Source organism: Falco punctatus, assembly GCF_963210335.1.
Source record: "Falco punctatus genome assembly, chromosome: 10".
NCBI classification, from domain to species: domain Eukaryota; kingdom Metazoa; phylum Chordata; class Aves; order Falconiformes; family Falconidae; genus Falco; species Falco punctatus.
Window position 1 is genome coordinate 8339660 of NC_137590.1, and position 27857 is coordinate 8367516.

The 27857-nt window shown below is 42.6% G+C and overlaps 1 protein-coding gene and 1 long non-coding RNA gene across 33 annotated transcripts in view; one reads left to right on the forward strand and one right to left on the reverse strand.

Annotated features, from left to right (window-relative positions):
• The window catches only part of ADNP (activity dependent neuroprotector homeobox), a 32934-nt gene extending 14693 nt beyond the window's left edge, over positions 1 to 18241 (reverse strand). Inside the window, exons 1-7 of one of the 32 annotated variants that reach the window (XM_080405075.1) lie at positions 18091 to 18237; positions 16316 to 16390; positions 15300 to 15349; positions 12915 to 13037; positions 7721 to 11319; positions 6322 to 6367; positions 4782 to 5088 (exon numbers count right to left, since the gene is read on the reverse strand). In XM_080405075.1, the coding sequence (XP_080261201.1) occupies positions 4782 to 5088; positions 6322 to 6360 (346 nt within the window). In that variant the 5' untranslated portion in view covers positions 6361 to 6367; positions 7721 to 11319; positions 12915 to 13037; ... (1 more) ...; positions 16316 to 16390; positions 18091 to 18237. The other 31 variants (XM_080405097.1, XM_080405081.1, XM_080405102.1 and 28 more) reach the window with 31 other exon arrangements.
• A 327-nt stretch (positions 18242 to 18568) lies between these two features.
• On the forward strand, positions 18569 to 27635 carry LOC308070698. The gene is made up of 2 exons (XR_013930809.1): positions 18569 to 19449; positions 23124 to 27635. It is a non-coding gene; the product is annotated as an uncharacterized lncRNA (long non-coding RNA).
• The last annotated feature ends 222 nt before the right edge of the window (positions 27636 to 27857 follow it).

Here is a 27857-nt window from a genome sequence, read left to right on the forward strand (position 1 = left end):
TTTATGCAGTACCTAGCATAAAGGTCTAGTCTGCAGCCAGGTACTGATTCCTAGAGTAATTCAGTAGCCTAATCTAGAAAAGACAAGCTTATATATGAGCAGAACATCATTACTAAATTAGGAGCACTGCACTTCAGTTTTCATTTCATAGTCACATTTTGGAGATGCAAAGACCTATTTTAGACGAACTTCATGCAGTCCTATTTCACTGCTATGGGTAACGGCCACTATGCACAACATGAACAAAGAGCTAGGACAAGTCTCCTATCACACACGTGATAACAAAAAGGCCTGAATGAAGCACTTTCAGATCTCCATCCAAAAATCTCAAGGGGAACAGGAGGGAAGGTTTTGTGAAAAAGCAAGGAGTATCCACAGGGTAAGCAGACGCACAGGAGTTAATAGGCTTCACAAAACTCAATACCATGTACCAAGCGTGTACATGGTATCGTGCTTGGCAGAACTGAAGCACTGTCTTTGGCTTTCAACAGGCTCGAAGAGTCCCAGGAAGAATTTAATCTCAAGCACAGTTCCAGCTTGTGCATCTTACAACCTCAAAATCAGGGGACAAAATGACTGCAAAGACTTCTGTAGTTTGAGAAGTCTACAGGAACCAGCAGGTCAGTTCACTCAATAGAATCACATCCTGAAACGGGAATGTGCCAGGACATAATACAGGCTGACTGATTTAAATTAATAATTATATCCACATTTTAGGAGGCAAGAGTTGCCAAGAGAGGCAACAACATTATCCCTCATTTGTTAAAAATCAAAGTTGTCTTCAGTGTTTTCAAACAACTCAGGCTCACTGCTGTAGCAAAAATGGGACCTCACTTCAAGGTTAGTATTGCTTCACCGCAAAAGGCTTTTCTCTGTCTACTCAATTTTCTAATTTTGTTAGCCATAGCTGGTAAAAGAAAATACTAGTAGAGGATTAAATTGTAACACCTTGAAATGCTCTCCGAAGCATTAGTATGAAAAAAAATTAGGGAAAACCATAATTTCTGCTTAGTTTTAGCAACTTAACACTGCAAATATCTATGACACAGGAAATCAAGACTTTAATTTTTATAGCATGACAAAAGAGCAGAAAGGAAACAAGGTCTAGGCCAAAAATTAACCACTGCATAGTCAGAGAAGTTTCGACAAACCCCAAATTCTTCAACGTATCACTTTTTAAAAAAAACCCAGATATAGTATTTAGGTTAAGACTTGCAGTGACTTTCAACTCCAAATTACCTCTTCACCAACTTGCTACTCTTACTAGGATGTCAAATTCCAGATGGAAACAGTTGCAGTCAGTATTAAAAAAAACCATCCAGAACCTGCCGGCTGACAAATCCTCCTGTTATGTTACTCCAAGTGTTTTTTAAACCACCTTTAGCATTTAATAAAAATAAATTATCCTCACTGCACCAGCTTCAAGCACTTCAAGTTAACATGGCCATGCAGTTCAGCCCTCTAACACATCAGTTACCAAGGGACTGGAACCACCTAGAAACTGAGTCAAAAGATGAGTAAACAAAAACAGGTTACTGTGCCATTATTTGGAAAATTAATTAATGGAGAATACAATATTGCATGCCTGTTTTAAAGTTCTATATTGCAACAGTTAACATTTTCTTATGCTACATATTTTTCTCAAACGGTCCTCCCTTATGAAGGACATACTGATCTCACACACAGCACACGGTACTCACAACAGGACCACTGTGAGCCTGCAGGAAGGTGTATGCCCAGGAGAGAGAGGATAAGGAACACAAGAGGGAAAAACAGCAAAACCCCCGTATCAGTCAAATTATCACAGATGGTAAAAAAAGAGAAAGCTTCCATCTGTCTTTAGACCCCAAAAGCTGTTTCTGTTTTAGCATAACTAAAATCTTAATTCTCCAGTGGGTCTTTTGTATTTTGCACCTCATCAAAAGGTAGCCTTGCCACCTTTGATACCAGCAGATAACAGATGTTAAGACTGCGTCAGCTCTGCCCACTTCATCTAGAACTATGAAACAGAGATCTTCCAGTGTACAGCTTTGAAGGACCCACAAGGTAACAATGCTATTCTGATTCTGGGAAAGATGCATCAGTTTCAGAGCAAGACAGTCTTTTTCTCTCAACTACAATCTTGAGCAAATATTACAAATCTGCCTCATCATGTTATATTCATTTTTGGACAACATTATTCAAAGTGCTTACTATGCCTGTTTCATGTTTGAGCTTTGTTACAGTTCTAACAAGCAGCAAGTGCAATACATTCCTAATGTCACAGTCTCATTAGTAAGATGGTGGTTTTCATCCAGAAATAGCTTAAAGACCTAAAGAAATAATCTGGAGGAAAATCTTGCTGTGTAAAGGAGCCAAGACAGCACCAGTCTAGGTCGTCTTCTCCTTATGCTTAACTGAGTTACACCATCTCTCAACCACCACACTCTCAGTTTGTAGAAAGCCTTCCATGACAAGCAAGTGCAGAATTGTAGGCAATCCTAAACATTTAACTGAGGAAGACTTCTTCGCTCAACAAGGTCTATAAAGAGCATCATTGTGAAATGGCAAGTAAAAAACAGTTATGGAATCCCCGAAAGCTATACATAAAACCCCCTAGTCCCTAGTGCACTTCATTCTTATCTGAGCATCTCAAAGCTGTACAAGTAGGCCAGGTACCCTAATGCTCTTTACAATGGCCACTGATTCTTCTGAAATACCTGTCCGCTGGCGGAGCCAAGCCAGTGGAATACATGATTTTTTTAATTTTACTTTTTTTTTTTTATATATACACAAGTATGATGTCAATATTGCTAATGACGCTAGAGGAATAATCAGAAAGTTACTATCTGGCTATTCCGTTTATTTCCTTTGGAAATTTTATGAATGTAGTTCTAAGTTTATCTAAGTTCACAGAGCTAAGAATAGTTAGAAAAAGCAGTCAATCAACAAAAGGAAAACTACAAAATTAAACTTTCCTAGTGAGTACTGAGTGAAAACTGGGAATGAAGAAGAAAGAAAAACATTACACAAATAAAAACGAGGCTCCTGGAAACAATTTTTTTTTTTTTAACATGCATTTATCAATTTTCTTGACACACAATCTTTTTACCACCTAATGATTCCCAGGCCTATAATGAAAACCTCACAGGAACATAGAGGTGAAAAGCTGGTAATTCATTTTGAGAGCATTTGCCCCTCACAATGAAATATAGTTACTCATATTAAGCAACATTTACCCTTCACCCTACCCCTTAAACACTGTAGAGGGTTTTTTTTGTGGCTCAGTTGAAAGGATCAGCACTAAAAAAAAAAAGCTTGATGCATATTCAGTATGTTGACCATTTTGGTTTTGTTGATTAATAAAATTATTCAGCCACATTACACACAGTACACAGCCACATAGCAGTTCTTAATTGCACAACTCTTTGCTAGTGTGGCTATGTCTTTCTAGGCTGCCTCATCTTAACTGATCAGTCAAAAAGGGGTGCCAAAACACTTTTATGGAGTAAAAAAAAAAAAAAAAAAAAAAAAGCATGGATCTTTAATCCTAAACCAAACATGTTAAACACAGAAAATCCAAAAGATGCAGACAATTGAATCCGTTTCTCATTTCCAGACATCTAGTTCTTTACTACCGTTTAGAAGAGGCACTATTTCACCAAAGATTAAGTGCAACAGCCCCTTCTCCCCAATGTTTACTGTGAACACCCTGCAGGCAAAGAAGCCCAGTCTTCCAAGAAGGGCTGTGACATCTCCAGCTGTAAAGAGGGCAGCAAACTATCATCATGTGTGCAAAACCACCACCCATTTTACTCTAAGGGCTCAAATTTCTCAGTCCCACTAGAAGGACTTCCAAAGGACTTGACTCTCATCCAGTATAAATCCACTGCAGGTTTGTAGCCTACAACTAATGTTTTAGGGCTACTGCAGACAAAAGAAATTATAGCTCCAGATAAAAAAATCCTATATAAAGTTTAATAAAAATGCAACTTTAGGAGTCTTCCTACTGTAATGTAAATACCTACTTTTTGTTAGATTTGATGCCAAGGTGTTGGCTGAATTTATCAAATCAAATGTGATGCCAAATGATTTGATGCCAACACCTTAGATCGAAAGACACAGAAATCCTGAATGACACAGTGGATCTCAAACTGACTGCTTTCTAAAAACATTATGTAAAATTTACGCTTCCATACAACTTTTGTTAAAAGATTCACCTCCAAATAAGACTGGGGATCCAATTACAACTATCTCTTGGGCACGCTATTAAAAAGAATAACATAAAACATCAGTTTTACCTTTTTTATGAACACATTAGGTTGACCCTTCCTTCCCTAATGCTCTCATTTACTCACATTACTCCTTAGGACTGTGAAAACCTGAACTTTTTGGTGATCTGAAACACAGTTATTATCAGCTGTACTGATGGAAAAAGTATTCACTGTGAACATGTGTGCAGAACAGACAATTTTATAAGCAATGTGTAAACCCAGCCTTTTCTATCCCATTGTGACTTTGAGTTTGTATACATCTATACTCAGATCAATCTTGTCTTATTAAAATAATTAGCTCTGTAAGAACTATAGTTCATTAAAGGAGATTTCCTATAAATTTGAAACTAAATGATACCGATATTTTCTGTTATTTCTGCACATGCTTATAAAATGGAACTGTTCTTAATCTCTTTCCCCCTCTCCCCCTCATCATCCCTCTGCTGCTTCAAAAGGTCCATCCTTTCGTCGTTCTTTCCCCCTCTCCTCATCCTTTCTTTGCTGGTTCTTGGCCTTCTTGGTCCTTACCTCGCTCATTTTCCCTCTTCTCATCTTCCCTGCGCCAATTCATAGCGTCCACATTCTTTCGTCGTTCTCTCTCATCCTGTCTCCACCGCTTCTTGATATCTTTGTCCTTAACTTGCTCATTTTCTCTCCTCTTCTCATCATCCCTGTGCCATTTTATTGTTTCTGCATTTTTCTGCGGCTCCACGCTTCTTTTGAGATAGTCTTGTCGCCTCCTCCTCTTTTTTAACATATCCCTTTCCCTGGCACGAGCCTGCTTTTCTTTCTGGGAAAGAAAAGCTTTACGGGGCATCATGAGCTGCTGCTGTACCTGTAATAATATCGTATCCATGGAATAATATACTATACATGCACTCAGTCAGGCACCAACAACTTTCATTTGGAGCTGAATACTTCAAATACTGAGCCAAGATAATTTACTGCTTCTTCTCTTTCCTTCATAACCCTCTGCTAGCTCCACATTAAATAATGACAGGCAAGTTGCTATATTCAGCTCCAGGCACAACACCTAGCTGGCACCTCTGCAGCTGGCGCACAACCAGCGTTGAAAAGTCAACCCCCTAAGATCCCAGGCCTAAGCAGGATGATTTCTTTCCCCTCCCCCTTGCAACTCCTCCCACAGATATTTTTTTTAGCAGCCACTTGGCATGGCTGCGCCCAGTTGAAGGAACAGGCTGATGGGAGCTGTGAAGGAAACTTGCGAATGTTCAAACCTCAGTTTCTTCTCTTATTGGACATCTATGTTTAATGAAACTTAAAGGTGCTTATTTATCTGTTCAGACCTCCATCTCTACCAAATTTGGTTGAAAATGGCCAGCTTTTTTCTTAGCTGGGAGGAGGCAGGGAGGATTAGGAGACAAGCCACAATCTGAAAAATTGTATAAGCTTTGTTTCCTTGGGAAACCCGGCCAAAACATTTAACTGCAGTTAATAAGTCCTGACTCATCTACTCAGACTTCCTCCAAGTATGTTATGTCTTGCTATTCACAAGAACAAAGGAAAAGAGAATGTGGCTGTTTACTTGGGAGGTTTTGCCGACAGCATTCCTGATGAGTGGGGCTTTTTGGTTTTGTTGTTTTGTGGCTGGTTTTATTTGGGGGGGTGGGTTTTTTTTTTTTTGTTTGTTGGTTTGGGTTTTTTGGATTTTAAGAGGTGTCAAGGAAGACTACCTTTTACAAATTGGTTTACTTTTGGTCATTTCTCTGTAGCTACCCAACACATTCGCATCTTTGAATTTACTGGCGTTAATATCTGCAATTTTGAAATCATGGAAAACAAAACAGACCACAGAAAGAACTTATACTAATATCCTTTAAATAGTCTTCTGTACACATTGAGCAACATTTCAGAAATGTCAAACATTGCAGTTGTGGCCCAGGTTTGGGGTTTTTTTTTTAGTTGGTTTTTGAATTTTTGTTTAGAAGAGAGTTTTGCAGAGGTCTACTAAAAATGAAAACTGCAGAAAGGACAAAATTACTAAATTAGAATACTTAAGCAAAGCCTAAAACAAAATGAAACAAATGTACTTTTAAAGTTTAGCTACCTTATGGAAAGCACTTGTTCCCAGCATGCAATACTCCATCTTTTTCCTACAGAAAAAGCAATGTTTCAAACCCTTATTCTAAAAGCTGTTCCTTTTTCCTATACAATATACCGCCCCACATACTTAAACCCACTACTCTAGTCCATTGCCTTTGTTAGGTATGTATTATGATCCCATGGTTTTCATTCCAATAATTCAAACCCACATTTCTTAATATCCATAATAATACTAAAAGGGAAGGGCTACAGCAGAGTGAAACAGCACAATCAAAAAAATGCATGCAGTTTGGTAACAAGTTAGTGCATAAAATTCAGATTATGCTAAAAATTACTTCATTAAAGTGTGTAGGATAGCTCTCTACGAGACAGCCTCGTTTTAAATATTAAATATTTCTCAGTAACAGTTACCATTAAAATCAGAAAGCAATGAGAATCCAGGATCAGCATCATCAGTGCAACCCAGACACTGTAGATCTTTAAAATAGTTTTAATTTCTCTATTGGCCGTGTGCCAGCACTACAATATTGTTGTTTACTAGAGCAAACTTAACTTTTTTAACTTACATTATCTTTATAATTTTAATAAGTAACCTGATTTTATTCCAATAAAAATAGCATTAATAAAATTTAAGTAAATCATATTTCATGCAAATGATTCTCCCACCCACCTCCCCATGAAGCCAAGTACCAACATTTAAAATCTGTCATTTTTTAAAAGCTCTTTTGGGACTAATTGTTATATTTTCTTTCATCTGTTTTTTTTTGTTTTATTGGGTAGTTTTTTTCCCCCTCTGGCTTTATCTTTTCATTGTTAACAACAGTATTCCTCCCTCCCCTCCCTTTATACATATCCCAGCCTACTTTGACAGACCAATTTATAGACAAATGATAGAAAATATAATGAAAAACTTTTCAGTTTAATTTCGAGAATTAAACATATCAATTGAGATTCAAATAAGAAATGTCAGATTCCAAGAAATAACTTAAAGGGACATCCAACTTAATTACGTATCTTTGAGCTTCCATATCACAAGTTACAGGTTCTTCCCCAGTTTCAGCATGAGAGATTAATGCAGGAAGTCTTGTCATTTCTCTTGTAGCCAAAATAATCTTTCACTTTTTCCTCTGTTGGTTTTAATAAACCAAAAAAAGGGGGAATTTTTTTTTAACCAGGAAATTAATTAATATATAGTGGAGCTGCCAGACTGATTGAGCTCAAAGCCACCCCCCCACCCCCTCAGTTTTTCTAGAATTCAAGTTGGTGTTCCTTTAAGTTCAATATGTCCAAACGTCAGAAGTAAACAGTCAGAATTATCCTTTCAACTATTTTTTGCCCATACCTTGCCAAATGAAAATCTTAACTCTTCCCAATCTATTCAGTATGTATTATGAGGCATTTACCTCCAAAATTAATGGTGCTTGGGCGTCTCAGACTCATTGGACAAGTTTCATGCAAAAGCCTCCAAAAATAATTCTCCTTCCAGAACGCCCACCTCAGGGATTATATTACACCTACTGTGTGAGGCCAAAGCCCGGACATAGAAGAAGGATCATATCCTGCTGTACAAAACAAAGTGTTAAAGACAAGAGATAAGAAATGTAATAAGGGCAATCTTACATTTATAACGTACGTTTCATTGCGAAGGACTCCAAAGCTAATTATAAACCACATTTACAGTACCTTTACTGACATGGAGCTACTGTAGCATGCACTCCAGCAAGTTAACAGTGCTGCAGGAAGTTTTAGCAGGTTTGTGGCTTAAACAACAGATTCCGCTGGGTGATGCTACCCGAGGAATATTTTAATGCTCATATTTCAATTAAGTTACCCAATTCAGAAATCCAGCAGGATACACAGACAAAAGCTCCTATTCGTACTTCATATAACCTTTTGACTGCAGTGGTTAGGCCCTTAATTTACACCTCATCTGAGCTATTAGTAACCAGCAGCATAACTGCACCCTGTATAGATGAGGTACACTTAGTGAAATATCAACAGCACTTCTTTGTAGAGGTAATTTTTCCTAGAAGGTTTCCATACAAACACAGTCCCACCTTAAATTACAAGACTATGGGAGATCAAACAGGTGACATGGCCATCAGCCACAGCCCCAGGGACATATATTCATTTGGGAAGCATTCAGATTAAAATTCTCAGTTGCAGTGCTGCTAGTAGGAGGATGTGAAGCAAACCCTTTTGGGTAATGGCATGTAAATGATTATGCTTCTGTTGGAAGACTGATACCTCTTCAACTCACATCACCCATGAGCAGAAACTCAGTCTTGAACAGACTGGAAACACAAGATATAACATTAGTATCAAGAATTCTGGCACATCCAAATCTGAAGTTTATAAAAGCAAAATTTGTTGAGTCATTTATAATTACCTCTCCAAGTAATAAGGGGGTTTACTGTTTCAAATTGTCAGATTTCAATCTCTGTTGATTAATCAGACAGAACTTCCACAACTTAAAACTACACATTGTTTTTCTTCAGCGACGATGGTTTCAACAGAAGGTATTAAAATGTTCTAAGTAGTTCAGCAAGAGAAAATGATTAAAATATTTCACACTGAGGCAAAACTGAACACTGCATATGCTTCAGTAAGAAATGGCTAGTGGTCTTCAAATGGATGATGGGTTATTTTGTTTCATACGGGATTATTTTCTAACTAGAAAGTAGAATTTGTGCCCCTGTGCCTCTATCAAGTCCAAATTACCTCTCTCCCACTGAATCCTCATTGCAGAAAGCACATTTCTGGATAAGCACCAATCAGCCTTGAGAGCAGACCAGTGAAAATTAGTGTATCAGCCTGGAGATATGAATACTGAGCACAGGGAAGTACTTCATCCCATACTGGGCCTCCTGAGGACTGAGTATCATTTCCCTGCATTGTGTTGCTGACAAGAATCACCAAGCATCTGGCATTTTTCTGACTTTATATAATCCAAAAATCTTTTATTGTAGCTCTTATTTTGCTAGTAGTTTAAGTTGAAGAAGTTCTTGGTTTACATATAACTGCGCAACATAGCATATATCAGAGCTGACAGCAGCTGCATGTTCCTGCACAAAATGAAACAAGATTGTTAGTTTCTCAATACTGTGCTTTTTATCTCCCTATTCCAACCGCATTTAAAACAAGGTCTACTTTTAACAATTTGCCCAGCTAACTGCATTTAATAGCATGCTCTAAAAAGCCAGCCACGAAACAGATTTGCAAGGAAGGCTGTCAGCACAACATTGAATGAAAACTCTTAAAATACAAGAAAAATACGCAAGAAAATGAAGCTATGGTTCCCACAGCAATAGAAAAGCAGCCTCCTCACATATGCAGGTTAAATGACGCTAGATAGCACGATTGTGTATAATATTCTATATTCACTTGAGGACAATGATGGCCTGTCCCTGCAGCAAGGCAGAGGCTGGGACTCTGGGACCTGAAAATTCCAGGACAGCTGAGCAAGGCTGATGTAGTCAGGAAGCAGAAATGTACCTCTGGGAAGTGTAAGCATATCAAAAACACCAGGAGCAGAAACATCAGGGAGAGAGGGAAGTCGGAAGAGCTGAAAACTACCAAAGACTTCCTTGATAAGGTAAGAGTTGCAGTTAGGTATCTCCCCTCCCTGCACTGAATGAATGAAGAGTCTACTCCCATCTACCCCTGGTGGAAATTAAACATTTTCTCTTTCTTTGGTTGAACTCTTCTCTCTCCTCTTTATTTAAGCATTTTCTGGCCTGGTTTTCAGAGGGCTGTGCACCCACATCTCCTGTGAAGGTAATGAGATTTGCAGTTGTAACAGCACATCTGAAATGCCAGACAACTAAGGGCTCATTTTTCAAATCCGCTATAATCCTAGGATGGAGGCTGTTTTGTAACAGCACGCACTCTATTCTCATGGCAACATTTTAAACAGAGAGCACCTCCTCAGCCTTATCAGCTCAACCATCTGCAACACCAAGCTTCTGCCCATGTAACATGATGGTCTTCAGCTAACTTCTAGCAAATACCTCCCAACCTCCATCTAGATAATTCTGCTTGCACAGCTGCCAAGGTGGACACAGCACTTAAATTCAACCTTAAGCTAGCACATCAGCAAGCACAAGCCCCCATGCCCTTTAACTTGTTTCTATATCCATGGTCCTTTAAGTTGTGTCTATATCCGAAGCAGGACTAGGCACATTAAAAATGCATAAAGTGACCAGAAAAGCTGTAACAATCTGTCTGGAAAAAAAATGACACATTGTTTTAAAACTAAGATTACTGGAACTAAAGGAAATCAACAAATGTATTTTACTATGGGGTCACAGCATCGTAAAGCTTTTGCAGCACTGTGCACATGAACTCCAACTCCTCACAGTCAAATAGTTGATTCCTTAAAAGTCCTTTTGTCAAAAAAACCCACAAAAATACCCCACAAAAATTACAGATCACTTCAGAGAGTAGATCAGCTACATCCAAGAAAATTTTAAGTTGTGCGTCAAACAAAAAGGACAGTTTCACACCACTTCTTTGAACACTCTATGTAAATACTGCTTCAGGAGAGGAGGTAAGTCCATCTAAAACGCGGTACTAAAAAAAAACAAACCACACTTAAAATCCTTTGGAGGAAATTCTTAGGCTAAAAACTTTAACATACTATTTCAGTGGTTATATGTAATTTTCAGTAAGGGCTTATGAAACTGTTTTATCTCTTTTTTTTTTTTTTTTTGAGCTTACTGTTTAGCTTCAGCTTGGTGACTCTTGCACTAAGAACTCCAACTTCCCATCAGAGGAAAAACTTCAATGGAAGACAGTTCTAGTGAAAGGAATCAGTTAGGCTAATAGGTCTTACTCTCCCATTCTTTTTTTTTTTTTTCTAAAGGTTAAAAAAGTATCTTCTGCAATCCAGCAGACAGGGATCTTCTAAGTCATTCACACACTTCTCATTCTTGCTCAATTTCTGGAATTTTCCACTGATGCCAGAAGCTCCATCTGGTGGGTGTGTACACTAACTGCAAAACTGAAAGGGAATTAACTATTTCCTTATCAACTTCTATTTAGTAGTTAAAGTTCTGTACACTGCGTAATTTCTATGCCCCAATATAAAATACAAAATGGCCAAATTTCGATTGCTCTGGGAACCACAATCCTTATTTCTGTTCTTTATTAATAATCTGCTACCCTACACTCCGCTGGGAATTTGCTGGGTTTTCTGATTTTGATGACATCGGCTGAAGTATGTTAAACAATGCTGCGAGCTAAACTTGAACATTTTCTAAAGAACAATCTTTTCAACACACATGATCAAACCCACATGAATACAGGCGATCTCTACTGCATTCTGAAATGCAGTTTTAAATTGCATCCATTCTCTAGGGCATGCTATACTTCAGTGCCTAGGAAACTTTAAATTAGAGGCAGTAGCAGCTCAAGAAGTAGGCTTACACACCTACTGCCATCTTAAATAATATCTTTTGTGACTGTTCAAGATGTCCAAAGATAAATGTTTATACACATCCTTGTATGTGCAGCGAAATCAATACATACTATACATGCGGAATATGCTGTGTTCACTTGTTCTTAAAGATTTCAGTTTGAAATGTAATAAAAGCCCGCACATCTTGCTGAAATTTGAAATCAAGACTGGGGATCATTGAAGCACAAAGGATATTATCTGCTTACACCACGATATCCACACTTCAGTGATCAGGAAAAAAGGCTGCATGAATATGCTCCACAATTCCAAAATATTCCTCATCTAGATTATAGCTAAACATGAACAATCCCAGAATAAAAAACATTTTGGAAAATATAAGCACGTTTCATGAATTAGCAGTTACCATTTAAATTAAATCAAGAACAAATCTGAAATTATCAATCCAAAGTGCACAAAACCATTTGTATAATAAACAAAGCGGCTTAGAAGACTCTGTAAAACGTGCAAGAACAAAGCATGTAACCAATATACACATAATTTATGATCAGATCACACTGATTGTGAGACTGCAATCAGATTAGACTGCAAGTGAAAATGGTAGTCCTGTCTTCTCTCCATCATGTTTTCCTGACATCACCACTGTGTCAACAGCCAGGGCAGAGACCTGATCCAACTGAATAGGAGTGTTTTTCAGGAGGAGCAGTTCCTTCACTCGCCCAAACAGAAGTGCTAGGACTGGTACAATAAGGTGGCAGGAAGCGTGGCTCATACCACCCCTTCCAGCGGCAGCACAGACACAGATATATTTAAGCCAATAGTGAAACTGCATCCCTTAGCGTGTCCTAACTAGTAAAATGCATTGCTTGCATGCTGGTATAAGTGGCAGCACAAATCAACGAAACAAAAGAGAGCACGCAAATACTTTTACAAGCTCATCCAAAACCCTGCCAATACATGCTTTCTCGGATAGTAGATATTAGATATTGAAGGGATCTCGCCAACTGGCTAGCATCTGAGTATTAGAAGTGTAAAAATAGTCAGTGAAGTAGGCTGACGCTAATTGTTTTTCCTTTGCCTTACCACTTCACGAACGCTAGGCACAAATGTTGGCATTACACGATTGGGTAAAGTCTGTAAACAAGAGCTTAAAATCAGTCTTACCACTTCACATTTCTTACCTCTTTCCCTTTCTGTCTAAGCATAGCTCCCAAGTGCTCCAGTCCCTGACTACATTCCAGCGTTAATCCACCTCAGCTACTGCTGTCTTCGGTCTGACTCAGGAACCTTCGATATTCAAAAGGCTTCATAGCAGCAGCAGCAGGAATGGGGAAACAAAACAAAACAAAGATCACAACCTTAAGTTTGACTTTTTAGGGAGAAAAAAAGCATTTAAAGACAATTATTTTGCCTACTGAGATTTCAAGAGACAATTTGCCCTCTTACTGTTGCTGCTATGAATCTGCATCACTAACAGCTTCTTTGACCCAGCTGCAGCACAAGCAAAGAACTATCAGATCCAGAGTCGCATCAGAAATCAATACACAGAAGAGGTAAAAAGAGGTAAAAAGAATGCCTGAGGGCTGAAAGAGAGAAGAGGAGCTGGGAGTAGGGAAGAAACATCAGACAGTGAAGCCAGGCTGGAGAGCATGCCCTTTCCTATTTAAATGTGAGCTGAAGAGCATTACTCCAGCGGACAGGCTGTTTACACAGTTACTTAGTTTCTATTTCTCCTAAATTGTTTTAGATATTCCTTGAGAAGTAGATCTTAAATGAAACGTTTTGCCACATCATGTGGCTAGTCAAGAACCTGCAGGTGTGATGTGTTCATAGAGTCAACCACACAGGTTTAGGACCCAACAGCCAGTATCAGTTTTCATCCAAATCTTTAATGCCACCTTAAAAAAAGAAAACCAAACAACTAAGGATATAAATGATGGTAACTGAAAGTGACTCACTGCAGAAAACAAACCAGTATTTATTCCATTCTTCTTCAAAACCATCAACCATCATACACATTCAAAAGCACTAATATGAAGTAAGAATGAGACACTGAATTCAAGCCTCGTGTTTGCCTTTCAACACCAGCTAGTTATAACGAAGCTGAACAATGTAGCTATTTCCTTGAGGCATATGGCCCTCAGGTAGGTAAGAGTTACACCCTCTTTAAAAATGTCTTTATTCAAATCTAGAACATGTGTTCAGTTTTTGTATCAGATCTAAGTACTTCCTGAAAGCTCAAAATGAGCAGGTCAGCCTGGCCATCCTCACTAAGAAAGCAAGAGCATTCTTGCCAAAATGTGTCAGGTGAGTCAAAACAAACCTACATACATAGAAGGTATAGGCTTTTTTTTTTTTTTTTTTTACATAACATAATCAGGAGTTTTTTCTTCCAATGCATATTCAGACATTTATATTAGATTATCCTTAGACCAGTACCTTCTAATTTCATCTCCATCACTTATACTATCATTAGGAAACATACACTTGTATCAAAATACTTATTTATATGAGTAGGACTGCCTCCACATTAACAATTATACTGTTACAATTATGTTAATAAAAACATACCCTATATATGTATATATAAAAAAATCCAAGCGCAGAGCAGATCTTAATTTAATACAACAAAAAAATACTGTAATGCTTGTTTAGATGCAGGCCAAGATAGTCAGCTGTTATCTTTTTAAAACAAGCATGTTACATGCATCTTCCAAAAAATCCCAGCAAACTGCTTTATTAATATACAAACTCAGCTGTACTAATAATTTTAAAAATATGCCATCTCTGCCCATGTCAATAAAGCAGATCAAATGACACACACCTGTGGACCACTCTAATCAGTGACCAACTGCAGTCCTATAGCTATTCACTGCCCCTCTCCTGGCACCCACCTCCTACAGACCTTGGACTATGATCCCCATCATATTTGATACTGTTTTCTTCATTCCCAGTGTATAAAATTTTGTCTCTCTTAGACCAACTTCATGTAGTGGAGCAAAGGTAATCTCCCTTTTCTGGGGAAAAAAAAATATTAACCCCCTCCACCAGAACCCTTAAACACAAAAAACACCAACAGATTTCCTATCGAGCTGCTAAATCTTATTTGTGGCCACCTTCAAGTGAATACATTAACCCATGAGCACTGTCTTTACTCCCACAAAATTATTTGTTCTGATTTCTTTACATCAATCAAATCAGCTGCCATTTTAATAAAAATTTGTAAAATACACATTTTGACTACATGACTTTTGACTACTGATAAGATTCTGATATGTTTCTGTATTCCAGGAACGCTACTTTAAATTTTAATATTTACTTCCAGTATTTAGTACTATTATGGAGTAGTAAAGCTGGGTTGGGAATAACCTTCTATTATCCAGTCTGCAGTGTGTCAGAAGCACAACTCACTTCCACGGAAAATGTGTATGTGTATTCATGCAGGATTTAATAGCAAATTCAGTAACTGTAGAGTTTAGTTTGCTACGTACCTAGCAAATGATACTTTATACTATTAAAGCTTAATTAAAGTGCTGTTGTAATATACCACTGTAAGTGACACATACCAATTCTGAAAATGCTAATGGGCATCTTCTGACAACTGGTAACTTCTATCCTACATATACAGAAAAAAAATTAAGTTATTAATCTCATTCTGAAGAGCACACACAGTCTTCCTAGATGTTTTGTTTGTGCAGCTGACGCTTAACACTAAGGCATGAACTTTCCAAAAGAGTCAGGAAGTTCCTCTCCTGTGAAGGTTTTTCATCCCTACGCACTCTGAACAGCAGACACTGTTTACCACTTGTCTGTCTAACCCACAGGCAAAGGCAGCCACCTTTCACCTTCCCCATCTCTTGCATAGCCAAGTAACTCCCTCCTAAAATTTAACGCAAGTGATCTCACAAGCTCTTAATGACTTTTAAGCTCTAGTAGTTCCACACAATATACTTCGAAGCATAAACAGTCATAACCTACAGAGATACTTTCTATAAACCTGTCTGATGGACCACCACTTCCAAGTAAAAAAAAATAATAAATTAATAATGAGGCACTAAAAGTTTATTGGTCTGCAATGATCTCTGAGAGCTGTCCCCAGGCACCTGAAGCATCTTATTTCTATTAGATACCAAAAAGTCATTTTAAAAAGTTAATTAAGAAATAATACTAATTTTAGTAAAGGGCTGCTTACTATTAAAAAATAGTACAAAATTATTTTGCTTAGTGTTACTTTTGGAGAACAAGTTATGCATCGCGTGTCAAAAAGGACACCTCAGTTTTGACTAAAGTTTATTTAAGTATTTGCTGTAACAATCTTCAGGAAAGGTAACAGTCATGTTACAACCCATCAGCCTCCAAGTGCAATTTTATTAATAATAGGATGTTTCTCTTCTGTTGTTTTTTTTCACATTTTAAGATTTCAACACACATCATGGTAGATGCTGATCTGCTGACATCAAATTGCTGCCCAACATCTGCAAATGCACATCTAAAAAGAAACCAAGCTTTGGTTTGTTTTGTTATTAAAAGAAAAAAAAGAATGCTTTTCTTATTTTTAAACAGGATGATCCATCTTTCTCACCTAGAAGGATGGCAACTTGTAATTATTACAGTCACCAGAGTCCCCAAGTGAAAGTTTTTCCAAGTAGCTGAGACCCTGCAAGAGGAAACAATGCTGGTGGCCTGCAGCACATATGGGCTGTGCTACACAGGAGCCACTGAAGGTTGGTCCATGCTACTCTGACAGGTAGGAATCATGCGTCTCCATTATCTCTCACACCTTGTACCTCCAAACAGAAATAGAAAATAGTAGTAAAAATAGAAGCGTAGCTAGTAAAAACATCCTTAAAAAAAAAAAGTTATTTCTCTAAAAGGAATGAAAACCTCGTTCACACCTACCAAATGGTTTAAATACACCCAATAAACAAAGAACATCAAAACGCCGAAGTGCCCAGTTATCCGGACTCTGGCCTACGGCCCCAGACAAAGCACTCGATGCTTCAGCAACGCCCCACACCAGAAGTTTCCCCCGCTGCAGCCATGCGCTCCGCATGTGTGCGAAAAGCCATGCAAGTTTATGAAGCAAATGGCACCGCAAGCCACAACCAAGTTTTGGTACAAGTGCTGAACCCCCGCGCAGAGCCCTGCGCACCCGCTCCAGGGCCCCCATGCGCGCCCACCGCCCCCGTGCCAGCCCCGGCGGGCCCGGGCTGCCCGGTGGCGGGGGTCGCGGGGGGCCCGGGCTGCCCGGGGGGCGGCCCCGCAGACGGCGCTTTGCGGCCGCGCCGCCGGCCCTCCCCCGGCCGCCCCCCCGCCGCAGCCCTGCCCGGCGCGGGGAGGGCGCCCCCTACTGCCTCCCTCCCGCACGCCGCGCCGCCGGCTGGGCTGCGGTGCATTTTGGGTGGGGGCTGGTATTTTTCTTCCACGGCCATACACCGGCAGCAACAATACCGATTTAACGGCAGGAGGAGGGGGGCGAGGGGGGCACCACTAGCATCGCGTACGCCGTGGCACTTGTTTTGGAAAGCTCCCCCCCGTCCCCCCGCCTCTTCCGCCCCCGGGCTGCAGCCGCCGAGTGAAGGGGGTGCGTGACAGGGGGGTGCAGCTCCCAGCGGCTGAGCGAGGCTTCGGGGTTTCAATTCCCCCGCCTTTGAGAAACGGGTGTCGGTAACTATAGCCCAGGGTAGGGCGCGGAGGGATGGGTGAGTCAACGCTGCTCCATCCCGCAGTCGGTGCTGGGCTCGGGGTAGCGGCCGCAGATCGCGCCTCCTCCCGCGGGCAGAGCCACGGCGGGTGCCGGGGGGAGGCTGCTCCCCATTCATCGCCCGGCAGCCGGCGCCGCTCTCCGAGCTCGCTCCAGCGCCAACCGGGCCCGGCGGCCGGCACCCGCAGCGGGCAGCGCCAGGATGCTGTACCCGCTCGCCGACTCTTCATCCCGTTCGCTTCGCCTTACCGCCAGCGCAGCCCTCGCCATCGCCGCCGCTCCCGGGACACATCCATGTGCGGTCCCCCCTACGGAGGGGGGGTGAGGGAGGAGGCTGGGACCGCATCTGCCGCGCGGGCCCCGGGCAGGAGGGAGCGCGGCCGGCGGCGCAGCCGTGCCCGCAGCCGCCGGAGCGCCACCGGCCTCCCCGAGGGCGGCCAAGTCTCTTCAACATGTGTGCGGCCGGGGGAGGGGGGCCCGCCTGCCAACTCCGCAGCCCCCCGGCTGCGGCGGGCAAGGCGCGGGGCTCCTGCCCCTCGGGGCGGGCCGGGGGCCGGGGGCTGCCGGGGGCCGCGGCCCCTCCGGGCGGAGGGAGGGAGCGGGCGGGGGCTGCCCCCGCCCGGGTCGGACCGCGGACTCACGCACACACCTACCTGACTGGGGCTCTCCTCAGCAGCGAGGGCGGGCGCTCCCCCGGCACCGCGGGCTGGGGGTGGGGGTGCGCGGAGCTGCCTCCCTGGCGCCGCCCGGGTCCCTGGGCGGGCGGGCGGAGCGGAGCCGGCGGCGGCGCGGGGGAGACAAAGGGGGCTGGATGGCGGGGGGGAGGGGGGGGCGAGTGTGCGGGGGGTGGCCTGTGGTGAGCTGGTCCCGGGGGGCGGGGGCGGCGGCTTCACTGGGCTCGGTCCCCGGGGCGGGGGGTGTGGGGCTCCGGGGCGGGGGGGGGCTCCCTGGGCGCCCTGCAGACAATACAGCCGGGTCCCTCCTGCCCAGAACCTGCCCTGGCCAAGATGGCGGCCGAGAAAGAGCGGAAGTGACGCGAGACTCTCATTAGCATACGGGACTCATTGTCCGGCGGGAGGGGAGGGGGCCGCGCCCCGGGGGGGAGGGGGCCCGAGCCCCAGTGGATTCCCGCTGGCCTGGCCCCCATCCCGCCCTGCGGGCCGCGCCCCGGCGGCCGAGGGGCGGGCGGGTTACATAACCGCGCCGAGCGCGGTGGGGGGGGGTGGTGGCTCTCGCGAGATGGACGGAGCGAGCTGCCGGAGGCGGCGGCGGCGGGATCTACCCCGGGCCCGCTAGGAGGCGCCGCGCCCTGCGGCTGGGTCCGGAGAGGGAGGCGACGCCGCCCGGTTATCCCTCCGCCGCCCCCAGCCGGGACTACATCCTGTCCTGAGGGGCCGCCGCCGCCGGGGCGGGGGCACGCGCCTGGCGAGCTGCACGCCCACGTGACCGCGGTGCCGCGCACGTGACCGCGCGGCCGCGAGCATACGGTCTCGTCCCGCGGCGAGCAGCGGCGGCGCCTCAGGGCGGGCGCTCCCGCTCCCACCGCGCCGCCGCCCGGGCCGCAGCCCGCCCCCGGGGCGGGGCGGGGCCACCGGCGCAACGGCAGCCCGCGGGGACCGCGCCCCGGCCCCGCCCCGCCCCGCCCCGTGGACACCGCGCTCACACCATGGACAGCGCAGCCCGAGGGGCCGGAGCCGCCTCAACCGTCGCGGCGGCCCGCCCGGGCCCCCTCTGCGCCCGGCTCCAGCACCCCTCCGCTCCCGGCCCGGCCCCGGCCCCCTCTGCAGCCCGAGCCGGGGAGGCTTCGAATGAGGCGACGGCTGCCGTGAGCAGCTGGTGGGGGCCGCAGCCTGCAGGTGTAGCACAAGCCACCACGAGGCTAATGAGGGAGGTTGCTGAGGTGACGAGGCCGGGTCCACTCTGCACGTCGCCGCTCACCGAAACCTGAATTTCTCCCATTTTGGCCCGATGCACCGAAGGCCTGCAGGGGCCCAGCGCGTGTGGCGTTCCCGGTGAGCCCGGTGCCTGCGCGCTGTCCCACGCGTGCGGTACGCGGCCATCGGCGGCGCGAGGGTGGCTGCAGAGCAGTCGTGTCTGGGTTGTGCCGAGGCTCCGCATGCGGCTCTTCCTTGTGGGCCAAGACAAACACGCTCAAGATCTCTTCAGCGAACAGGGCCCAATTCTATAGCACAGTAAAAAATCCTGCAGCTGAAAGGGAACGATGGCTTTTGTTACTTCAAAAATACACAAGCACTAGAAGGACAAAGGAAAGCGTAATTGTATCCTCAGAGTTCAAAACCTTTCTGGTTCAGGATGACATGTGAACCAGAAGTGAAGGCACTTTTTTTCCTGGTATTGTAAGGCTTAACTAAGTGCGTGGTTCCAAATCATCACCTGAAGTATAAAGGCATAGAAAAGTTGTCATAAATTACTTAGACTTCATAAAACTCAAGGATCTCCTGCGTTTTCAAGTGACTGATAGCCTGAAAATGTGTGCACCGCTGTGTTCACAATTCACACAAATAGCTTTTATGAAGAATTTAGTGACATTTTATTGTATTTGTTAGCTTGCTTTAAGACTACGTAGTTTGGCAGAATTTGGAAGCACGCCATTCGGCACTGCCTACAGATCACGCCTTTATCTCACCGGGTACTTTCATACTGTCTTCACATTAGCGGTGGTAAGAATCAGTACGTCAGGGAAAGAGTCCTTTTACAGCTGAGTGGAAATGGCAACAAAATGGCAACACTTACCTGCAAAAACAAAGCTTGTGCTTTGGCGTTAAAAGGGCTGCCAGCACTGAGGTATTTAAAAGTTTCCCTGTGATACACCTATGTGAAATATGTCGCAATTAAAGAAAGCAAAGAAAGCTGCTTCGTTTTTTCTATAACTTCAGTTTGCCTTCCAAGAGTAGATAACTTTTCTTTGATGGCGCAATTAAGAAAGTATGTTGGAAAACATTTCTGAAACGCAGTTAAGTCAGTACCATATTCAGAAGCTATCAACTAACTTCATGGCCACGTAAGCCAGTTTGATTGCTATCGACTAAAACAACACAACCCCAAATAAACTTTGGCACCTTCCTATTTCAAGACTTTTTAACTTATGTGTTACCACTGACCACTTTTTAGCCATCACTTATTAGTTGTGCATTATAAGACACTTCTGTTTCCCTAACTTGCCTCTTACTGGTCAGACTTCTGTTTTCTTCTTAAAATTAATTAAAATTTTAGAAGAAAGGGAGAAATGTTTGCAGCACATTTAATACAGCATTGTTACACACTTTCCTTCTTTCTGAAATAAGAAAACAAACAGTAACAATAAACAATTCTAGAAGGTTTGGAGTGAAGAACAGTAACTACTTCATCACCTCACCTAATGTGAGTTGTACATCCATATGATGCTTTTGGTTGTATAGAAGAATGCTTAATTGAGAAAATGAACTCTGGTAACAGAAAAGAGAACTGGAAGTTGGCAGATACTGACTTGGATTTGAGTCTGCAAGACTTATTTGGTTATTATGGCTGGAAGATGGGCAAGGTTGGAAAGGACTGTCCCATTTAACTCACTGTGTCACCACCACACTTCAGGGTTCTAGCGTGGATTTATTTAGTACACATAGAAAATGAATTTCTAAGAAAATACAACAGTATCAGGAAAACGTGTAAAAATACAACAGCACCAGAAAAACAAATACGTGACCCACAAGCCTTTTAATTTAAGGGCTGAATTTGAGACAAAGGTGAGAATTGTTTGAAGGATAGAGGAACTGAGTTCAATGTAACATGATAAAGCAATTGGAAATAGAAATTGTATTTGATAGATGTTTAACATGAAGATACATGCAAAGGATGCAATAGCACAAACAGAAATATTTGGGATCCAGGCAAGGAGAGATGAACAAGCTTTTGGACATCTTTCCATGGCCTGAATTCTGGGTATCAGAGTAATTTTGTATCCTGCTGTAGTTTCTTGATACTTATCAGAAGAAGCCTGCAGGCCAGCTAGGCTGGCAGCCAGAATTGCTAAAGATAAAGAGAGTCCTCTAAGCACTTCCTCACTATCCAAAATATCAAAGTATTTCCAGCTGGAAACAGCATTTCCAGCCATGATGGTGGTACCCAGTCCAGAATTTGGGCCAAAAAGAGTAAGGAAAACAATTTGTGAAGAGTTCAGAAACTGCAATTTGGTGTGAGATGGACTTAAATTAGATGTGGATAGAAGGAAGAGAATCAGGAGGTGGAAATACCCACTCAGTGAACAAGATGGGTGATGCAGGCAAAGTTATTTGAGGCAAGAGAGAGAATAACAGGAGAGAAAGATAATGTAGCAGCAGAGGTTTCAGCAAATGAGCCATTGCCTGCTTGGGGGTAAAGTCTGCAATGGCAGAGCTGAAAAAATTTGGGGGAAAGATGAGACAGTACATGTGGAAAGCAGTCTTCAAATGATGGACAAGATCTTGTTGTCATTTTGTTCAGTGAGAGTTTTCGTGATGGTTTGCACAGTATGATAGTTGTCAACAGTTAGCAAGTTAAAAAAGAAAGATGAGAATAATACAAAATTTGTATGAAAAGATTGATTTTAAAGGTAAAAATAAAGCAGTGGAGAAGAAGGAGAAAAGGCATTGAGACCATTTTTCTCCTGTGTGTACAGAGTGAGGTGAACAAAACAAAATAAAAGTTGATGATTGTAGTCTTAATGTACTATTTATATTACAGAAGTGGGTATTGTTTCTCACAATAGACTATGGCCACTAGAAGAATCAGTAAAATCATAGCACTGTAAGAGACTAAACGCTTAACACCAGAGGGGACACAATTAACATTCCCAAATGGTATAGGTATAACTGAACATGTGTTGTGCTACTGATTCAGGTAAAAATTGTGCCCAGATTCATAACTGTACTAGTTTAGCAGCAGTACTATGTTTGGGCTTTATTAAAATACAAAATAATTAAAGCAACTATCAATGGCTTTAAGCACCTAACACAACTAATTGTATAATAAACACAGGTAAATTAATCCCCAGCAGTATTAAGATCACTGGTCTCACAATGATCTTTAAGACCCATTAAGTCATCCAGCTCCTATGCTGTTTAGACACTCAATCTTCTGTCAGTATTCTCTAGCCTTCTTCCATGAAGATGACTTTGGGAACAGTCACCGGGAAGAACAAAAGTCAGTCTGTATCAAGATGAAAGTAGGGGAAAACTGTCCTTTGACACAGAATACTCTCCTTCTTTTCTCCTTTTTTTTTTTTAAGAAGATACTACTCATAATGAGCAGGCCTATGATTAGAGATGCTTAAGACAGGTTTGTTTAGTTAGTTTGGGATAACTTGAAAGGAAAGGTTGATCCCTTAGTCAGACGAATAAGAAATTAATCTGTCACAAGCAATACTTAAATTTCACATGGAAGCTGGTCAGTCAAGTATCATGTCCTTTGGAGGTGATGCTGTACTGCCATGACAAACTACATCCTTTCTGTGGATACAGGATTGATGTCTTACATGTTGTCAGCGCTTTCAGAAACACAGCATTCAGATAGGATTTACTTAGTGAAAGACATTGATTAAAAATAAAAAAACCCACCTAAATTCAGTATTTCAATAACGTATCACTTTCCAGCAGCTTGTCTTTTCTACCTCCTCTGCATTGTACAATAAATAATATAACTATTTTGACAGGATGCACCCATCGGAAGTGCTGCCATATGCCTTCTTTGCAAGAGCAAGCAGAATGAAAAACTGGGCTACAACCGAGAGCTCTCCAACTCGCTGCAGTCATGACACGAAATTCACCATGTAGTAAGTCAATCTGGTTATTTTCTTCCTGGGTATCCCCCCAGTAGTTGCACAGAAGTAGTGGGGCAGGAGACCTCAAAGCATTCTCATGCAGTGACTGTAGGAACTCAGTCAAGATCTTTCCTGTTCTGGAACAAAAGTAGAAGTATCATTTAGTGCTCAGATCTTCCCCTTCCTGAGAGCACAGCATTTTAGGAGCTAGATAACCATCCTCAGCTTCCCAGGAAATAGCAAGTTCTCAGCTGTAGTTTTGTCTGGATTCACCTCCTAGGAGTGTGACATGTTTGCAAAAAGTCAAAACAGGGAAGAAGTTTGTGAGCCAAAGACGAGGTTGTTTGATATTTGGATTTTTTTCTTGTTATTGTTGGGGGTTTTATATTATGATGCACCATCTATCCCGATTTCTGTTGAACAGTCAGTGCAACTAACCTTGCAGGGATAACCTTCCATTTTATGATATTTGTCTACTGCTGCTTTGTTGAAATTCCTCTCTCAAGGGCTGAGTTTTCAGGTCTTATTTTGGATTAAAAGTTGCAATTCAGTTTCCCTCTTTCCAGTCCCAATATATTTCCCCCAGACAGTAACAATCACAGTGTGTAAGAACTTATAAATGGCCACCATGCCTGAAGAAAGAAGGTAAAACGGGGCAGGAACAGAGGAAGAAATGATGCTCAGAAAGTTTTTGTGCTTTATGGAAATTCTGTGATTACCTTCTTTATTCATGTCTTCTACAGCATGGCATCTTGGATATAGTATGTCATAAAACAATGGTAAAGTTCGATTAGCAATCCTCTTGTCTGCGCATACCCTGTTTGTACTGACACTAATGTTAAAATTTGCCTACAAGACTGGAATGCTAATCATTGAAAAGCTGTTGCTGAAGTCATCAATGTATTGAACTCAGTAGGCAATCTGTCATTTAATTCATTTGTGCCAAGATTTCAATCCATGCTTACATTTGGAATCTTGATAGACCCTTAAATAAATATTATTGATTAGTCATCACTGTTTTGTACTGTTGATATTCAGAAGGTTGTGCAACCTTGCAGTTGGCTTTCTACACAGTCCACTGGAAAAATATGTTTTATTATAGTGCTTGTGTTGGCAGCTAGGTACATCTTTATTGCAGGCTCAGATTTAAAAAAAAACCAAACAAACCAAAACTGAAGCCAACTCCCTGCAATCTCAGATCAGACAAATCCTCACCCACAAGACCCAGAAAGCTAGGGATCTCATTTTGATACTTGTTTCACATTCAGTAGGATACATTAAACCAGGCCTTGGTTGTCTGAAGGTGTTGTCCCAGCTTCATAATCATAGTCATAATCATAATGACCTAGGTCAGAGGGATTAAACTGCCTGACCTCATGAATTACATACCTAAACATTGCATGACTAAGAGTGAAAATCCATACCTCAGGGTATGAACCTGTATTGCATATCCCTGAGGCAGGGCTACTGAGGGTGTTAGCGGCATGAGGAGACCACTGGTGCTCACACTCCACCTGCCATATAGTATATATGATCAGGTGCTAAGTCCTTGGACAAGGGGAAGGATCAATTTTAGTAGCCCCCAGTTTTGTGTATCGTCTCGCAGCCGGGGCTTCAGATTGTCTGATAAAAAACTTCACACTAATACAGGGCTGCTTAAGTCACTCAGCAGAGCTCTGACTGGGGATGTGCACTCAGAAGTACTCCCAAACCAGACAGCAAGCACCAGGCTTGGGTCAAGGATCCGCTTAATGATATGCCATGCAAAACTCCACAACCCATTCATCTTTAACTACCAGTCTGTTGGGGTCGCATGCTTGAAGTTTAGCACATGCTTTGGCTGTTCTAATGGGTTTGAACAACTGAGCCCGCGGTGTAAGATTTTCATCCATCACATGGAATTTGTAGCCCACAATAACAGAACAAGAGATCTTCCCAGAGCCTTGCCTGTCTGCCAGTGGAGGTAATCAGATTGCCATTCAGGGGAAAGTGAATATTACTGGTGCAAAATGTGAGTTACTTTCTTCCCCCTCTTCCTTAACCATGCCCAACCAAATATATCCATGATATATACTGATTTAAGCCAGGAAGGAATTAAAGCTCCTGTTCTTGCCAAATGATTGAGTGCTTGCAGACACAGATTCCTAAGAAAGTATAATAGAGAAAGTGCATTAGCAGAGTATTTGTGCCTTCATAGGAAATGAATATGGATGTAATTAAGAAAAGCTGATTTATGTGGAACTGTAAAACCAGGGACATAAAATAAAAAATTCTCTGTAAATGTCAAGTCAGTGTTTTGTGGTGGCCAAAACAAGGCAAGCAGAGTATCGCAATGGTATTAAGGAAGAACGGAAAACTAAAATGCCACTATAGATCCCTAGCACGTGAATATTTAATTCATTGTATGGAGTCCTAGGCACTTGATCTCTCAGGATTATAGTAGAACTGTTATTCTACTATAGCCTGCCACTAACATTTTGAGCACAGCAAGGTGTGGTGTGGCTTCTGTCTGAGAAAATAAAAAAGACAATATGGTGAGGGGATAAGCAGGGTCTATAGAAGAATAGGAAAAGGAAAATGGGAAACCAGAAATAGGGAACATAGAATGCTAGAATCATAGAATGGTTTGGGTTGGAAGGGACCCTAAAGATCACCGGGTTCCAACCCCCAGCCATGGGCAGGGACACCTTCCACTAGACCAGTTGCTCCCAGCCCCATCCAGCCTGGCCTTGAGCACTTCCAGGGATGGGGCAGCCACAGCTGCTCTGGGCAGCCTGTTCCAGGGTCTCACCACCCTCACAGTGAAGATTTTCTTCCTAATATCTAACCTAAATCTACCCTCTTTCAGTTTAAACCCATTCCCCCTTGTCCTATCGCCACATGCCCTTGTGACAAGCCCCTCGCCAGCTTTCCTGTCAGCCCCTTTAGGTACCGGCAGGAGCTGTAAGGTCTCCCCAGAGCCTTCACTTCTCCAGGCTGAACAACCCCAGCTCTCTCAGCCCCTCATCCCAGGAGAGGTGCTCCAGCCCTCTGCCCATCTTCGTGGCCTCCTCTGGACTTGCTCCAGCAGGTCCGTGTCCTTCTTAACGCTGGGGGCCCCAGAGCTGAACGCAGCACTGGGGGGGGGGTGTGTGTCTCACAAGAGCAGAGCAGAGGGGGAGAATCGCCTCGCTCGACCTGCTGGTCACACTTCTTCTGGTGCAGCCCAGGACACGGCTGGTTTTCTGGGCTGCAAACAGCCATTGCTGGCTCATATTCAGTTTTTTACTGACCAACACCCCCAAGTCCTCCTCCACAGGGCTGCTCTCAATGCACTGACTGAGAACATTTGATGAACTTATCAGACAGCAAGCTTAAAATAAAGTACTTCACAAAACACGTGTATTAAAATTGCTAAGCTCATTCCATAGGATGCTGTAGGAGCCAAAGCTTTAAATGGATTCAAAAAGCAATCAAATCCTTAGAAAAAACTAAAATTAAAAGGTACAGATCTTTTTGACCTCTGGCTTCAGAAGACCCTGTATTACTGACTGTTGGCGTATTCGGGCAAAGATGATACTGGCTGTGTTTCCTTGCTTTCATGCTGCATCCATTGTTGAGCACTGTTAAGAGATAGTATAGCCATTACTGTGTAACTTCCTTCTTATAAGCTGTTCTTCCCCTACAATACATATTCTTTTAAATTTTTTGGCTTTATGTTAAGAATTTAGATAGGTGGTCTTCAAATACAAATGAGGCTTGATTAAAAGAAGCTGGGGACATATTCATGTAACTCAAAGAATTTCTGTTAAAAAAAGTAAAAAACAGTTTAACTAGAACTAAGTAATGGCTGTTTCACCCCACTATTTGCTGAGAAGATACTAGCTTTATCAAAGAGGGACCTCTATTAGAGCTCTGAACACCGGTTACAGTATTGCAATATTTATTTTTCATGAACTCTCACAGCAGTGCATGCGAGAGAAAAGGTCAGCAGACTTAGAGCTTGTTTTTGCAATGTTTTCCAATATACAGAACACTGTTCAAGTACTGGTGAGGCGCTACAGTGCCAGATCTGAGTGCTCAAGGACAGGGAATATTTAGAACCACATGTTTTTAGTCACCTTAGTGGAGAAACTCATTGGAAAGGAATGAGCAGGCTGAGCTGTGGGAAAGGATGAAGAGGTGATTTAGGCCAGTTCTGGGCAAAGATTGTTTTCCTAACTCAGCATTAACAGTATAGTATTTTATGATTCTCCCATCTACAAGTGCACGGAGGGTCAAATGCCCAAACAACAGCTAGTTCTTCTCAAGTTCAGGCTTTTAAAACTTACCAAAAGACAACTTTTGAAAGTACGTTCAACATTCACCAAGTTATCTGCAGCCCAGTCCCCTTTTTTAAGGAAATACATGTTTTTTTGCCAGGAACCCCCCCCCCCGCCCCGATTGTTTTCATAGTATATATTGTGAAATATGTGTGTGTATATATATCCCACTAACCCAGGGGAAGCCTGTAGGTTCTTAATTCTGCTTCCTTCCCTGGATCCATGTATTAGTTCCTTTCAGTAGTGCTTTCTACAAGTAGCTGGGTGCAGGCTGTTGAAATCAGTTTCACTCTTGTGACCTTTTGTTTCAGGAAGAGTGTCTTCT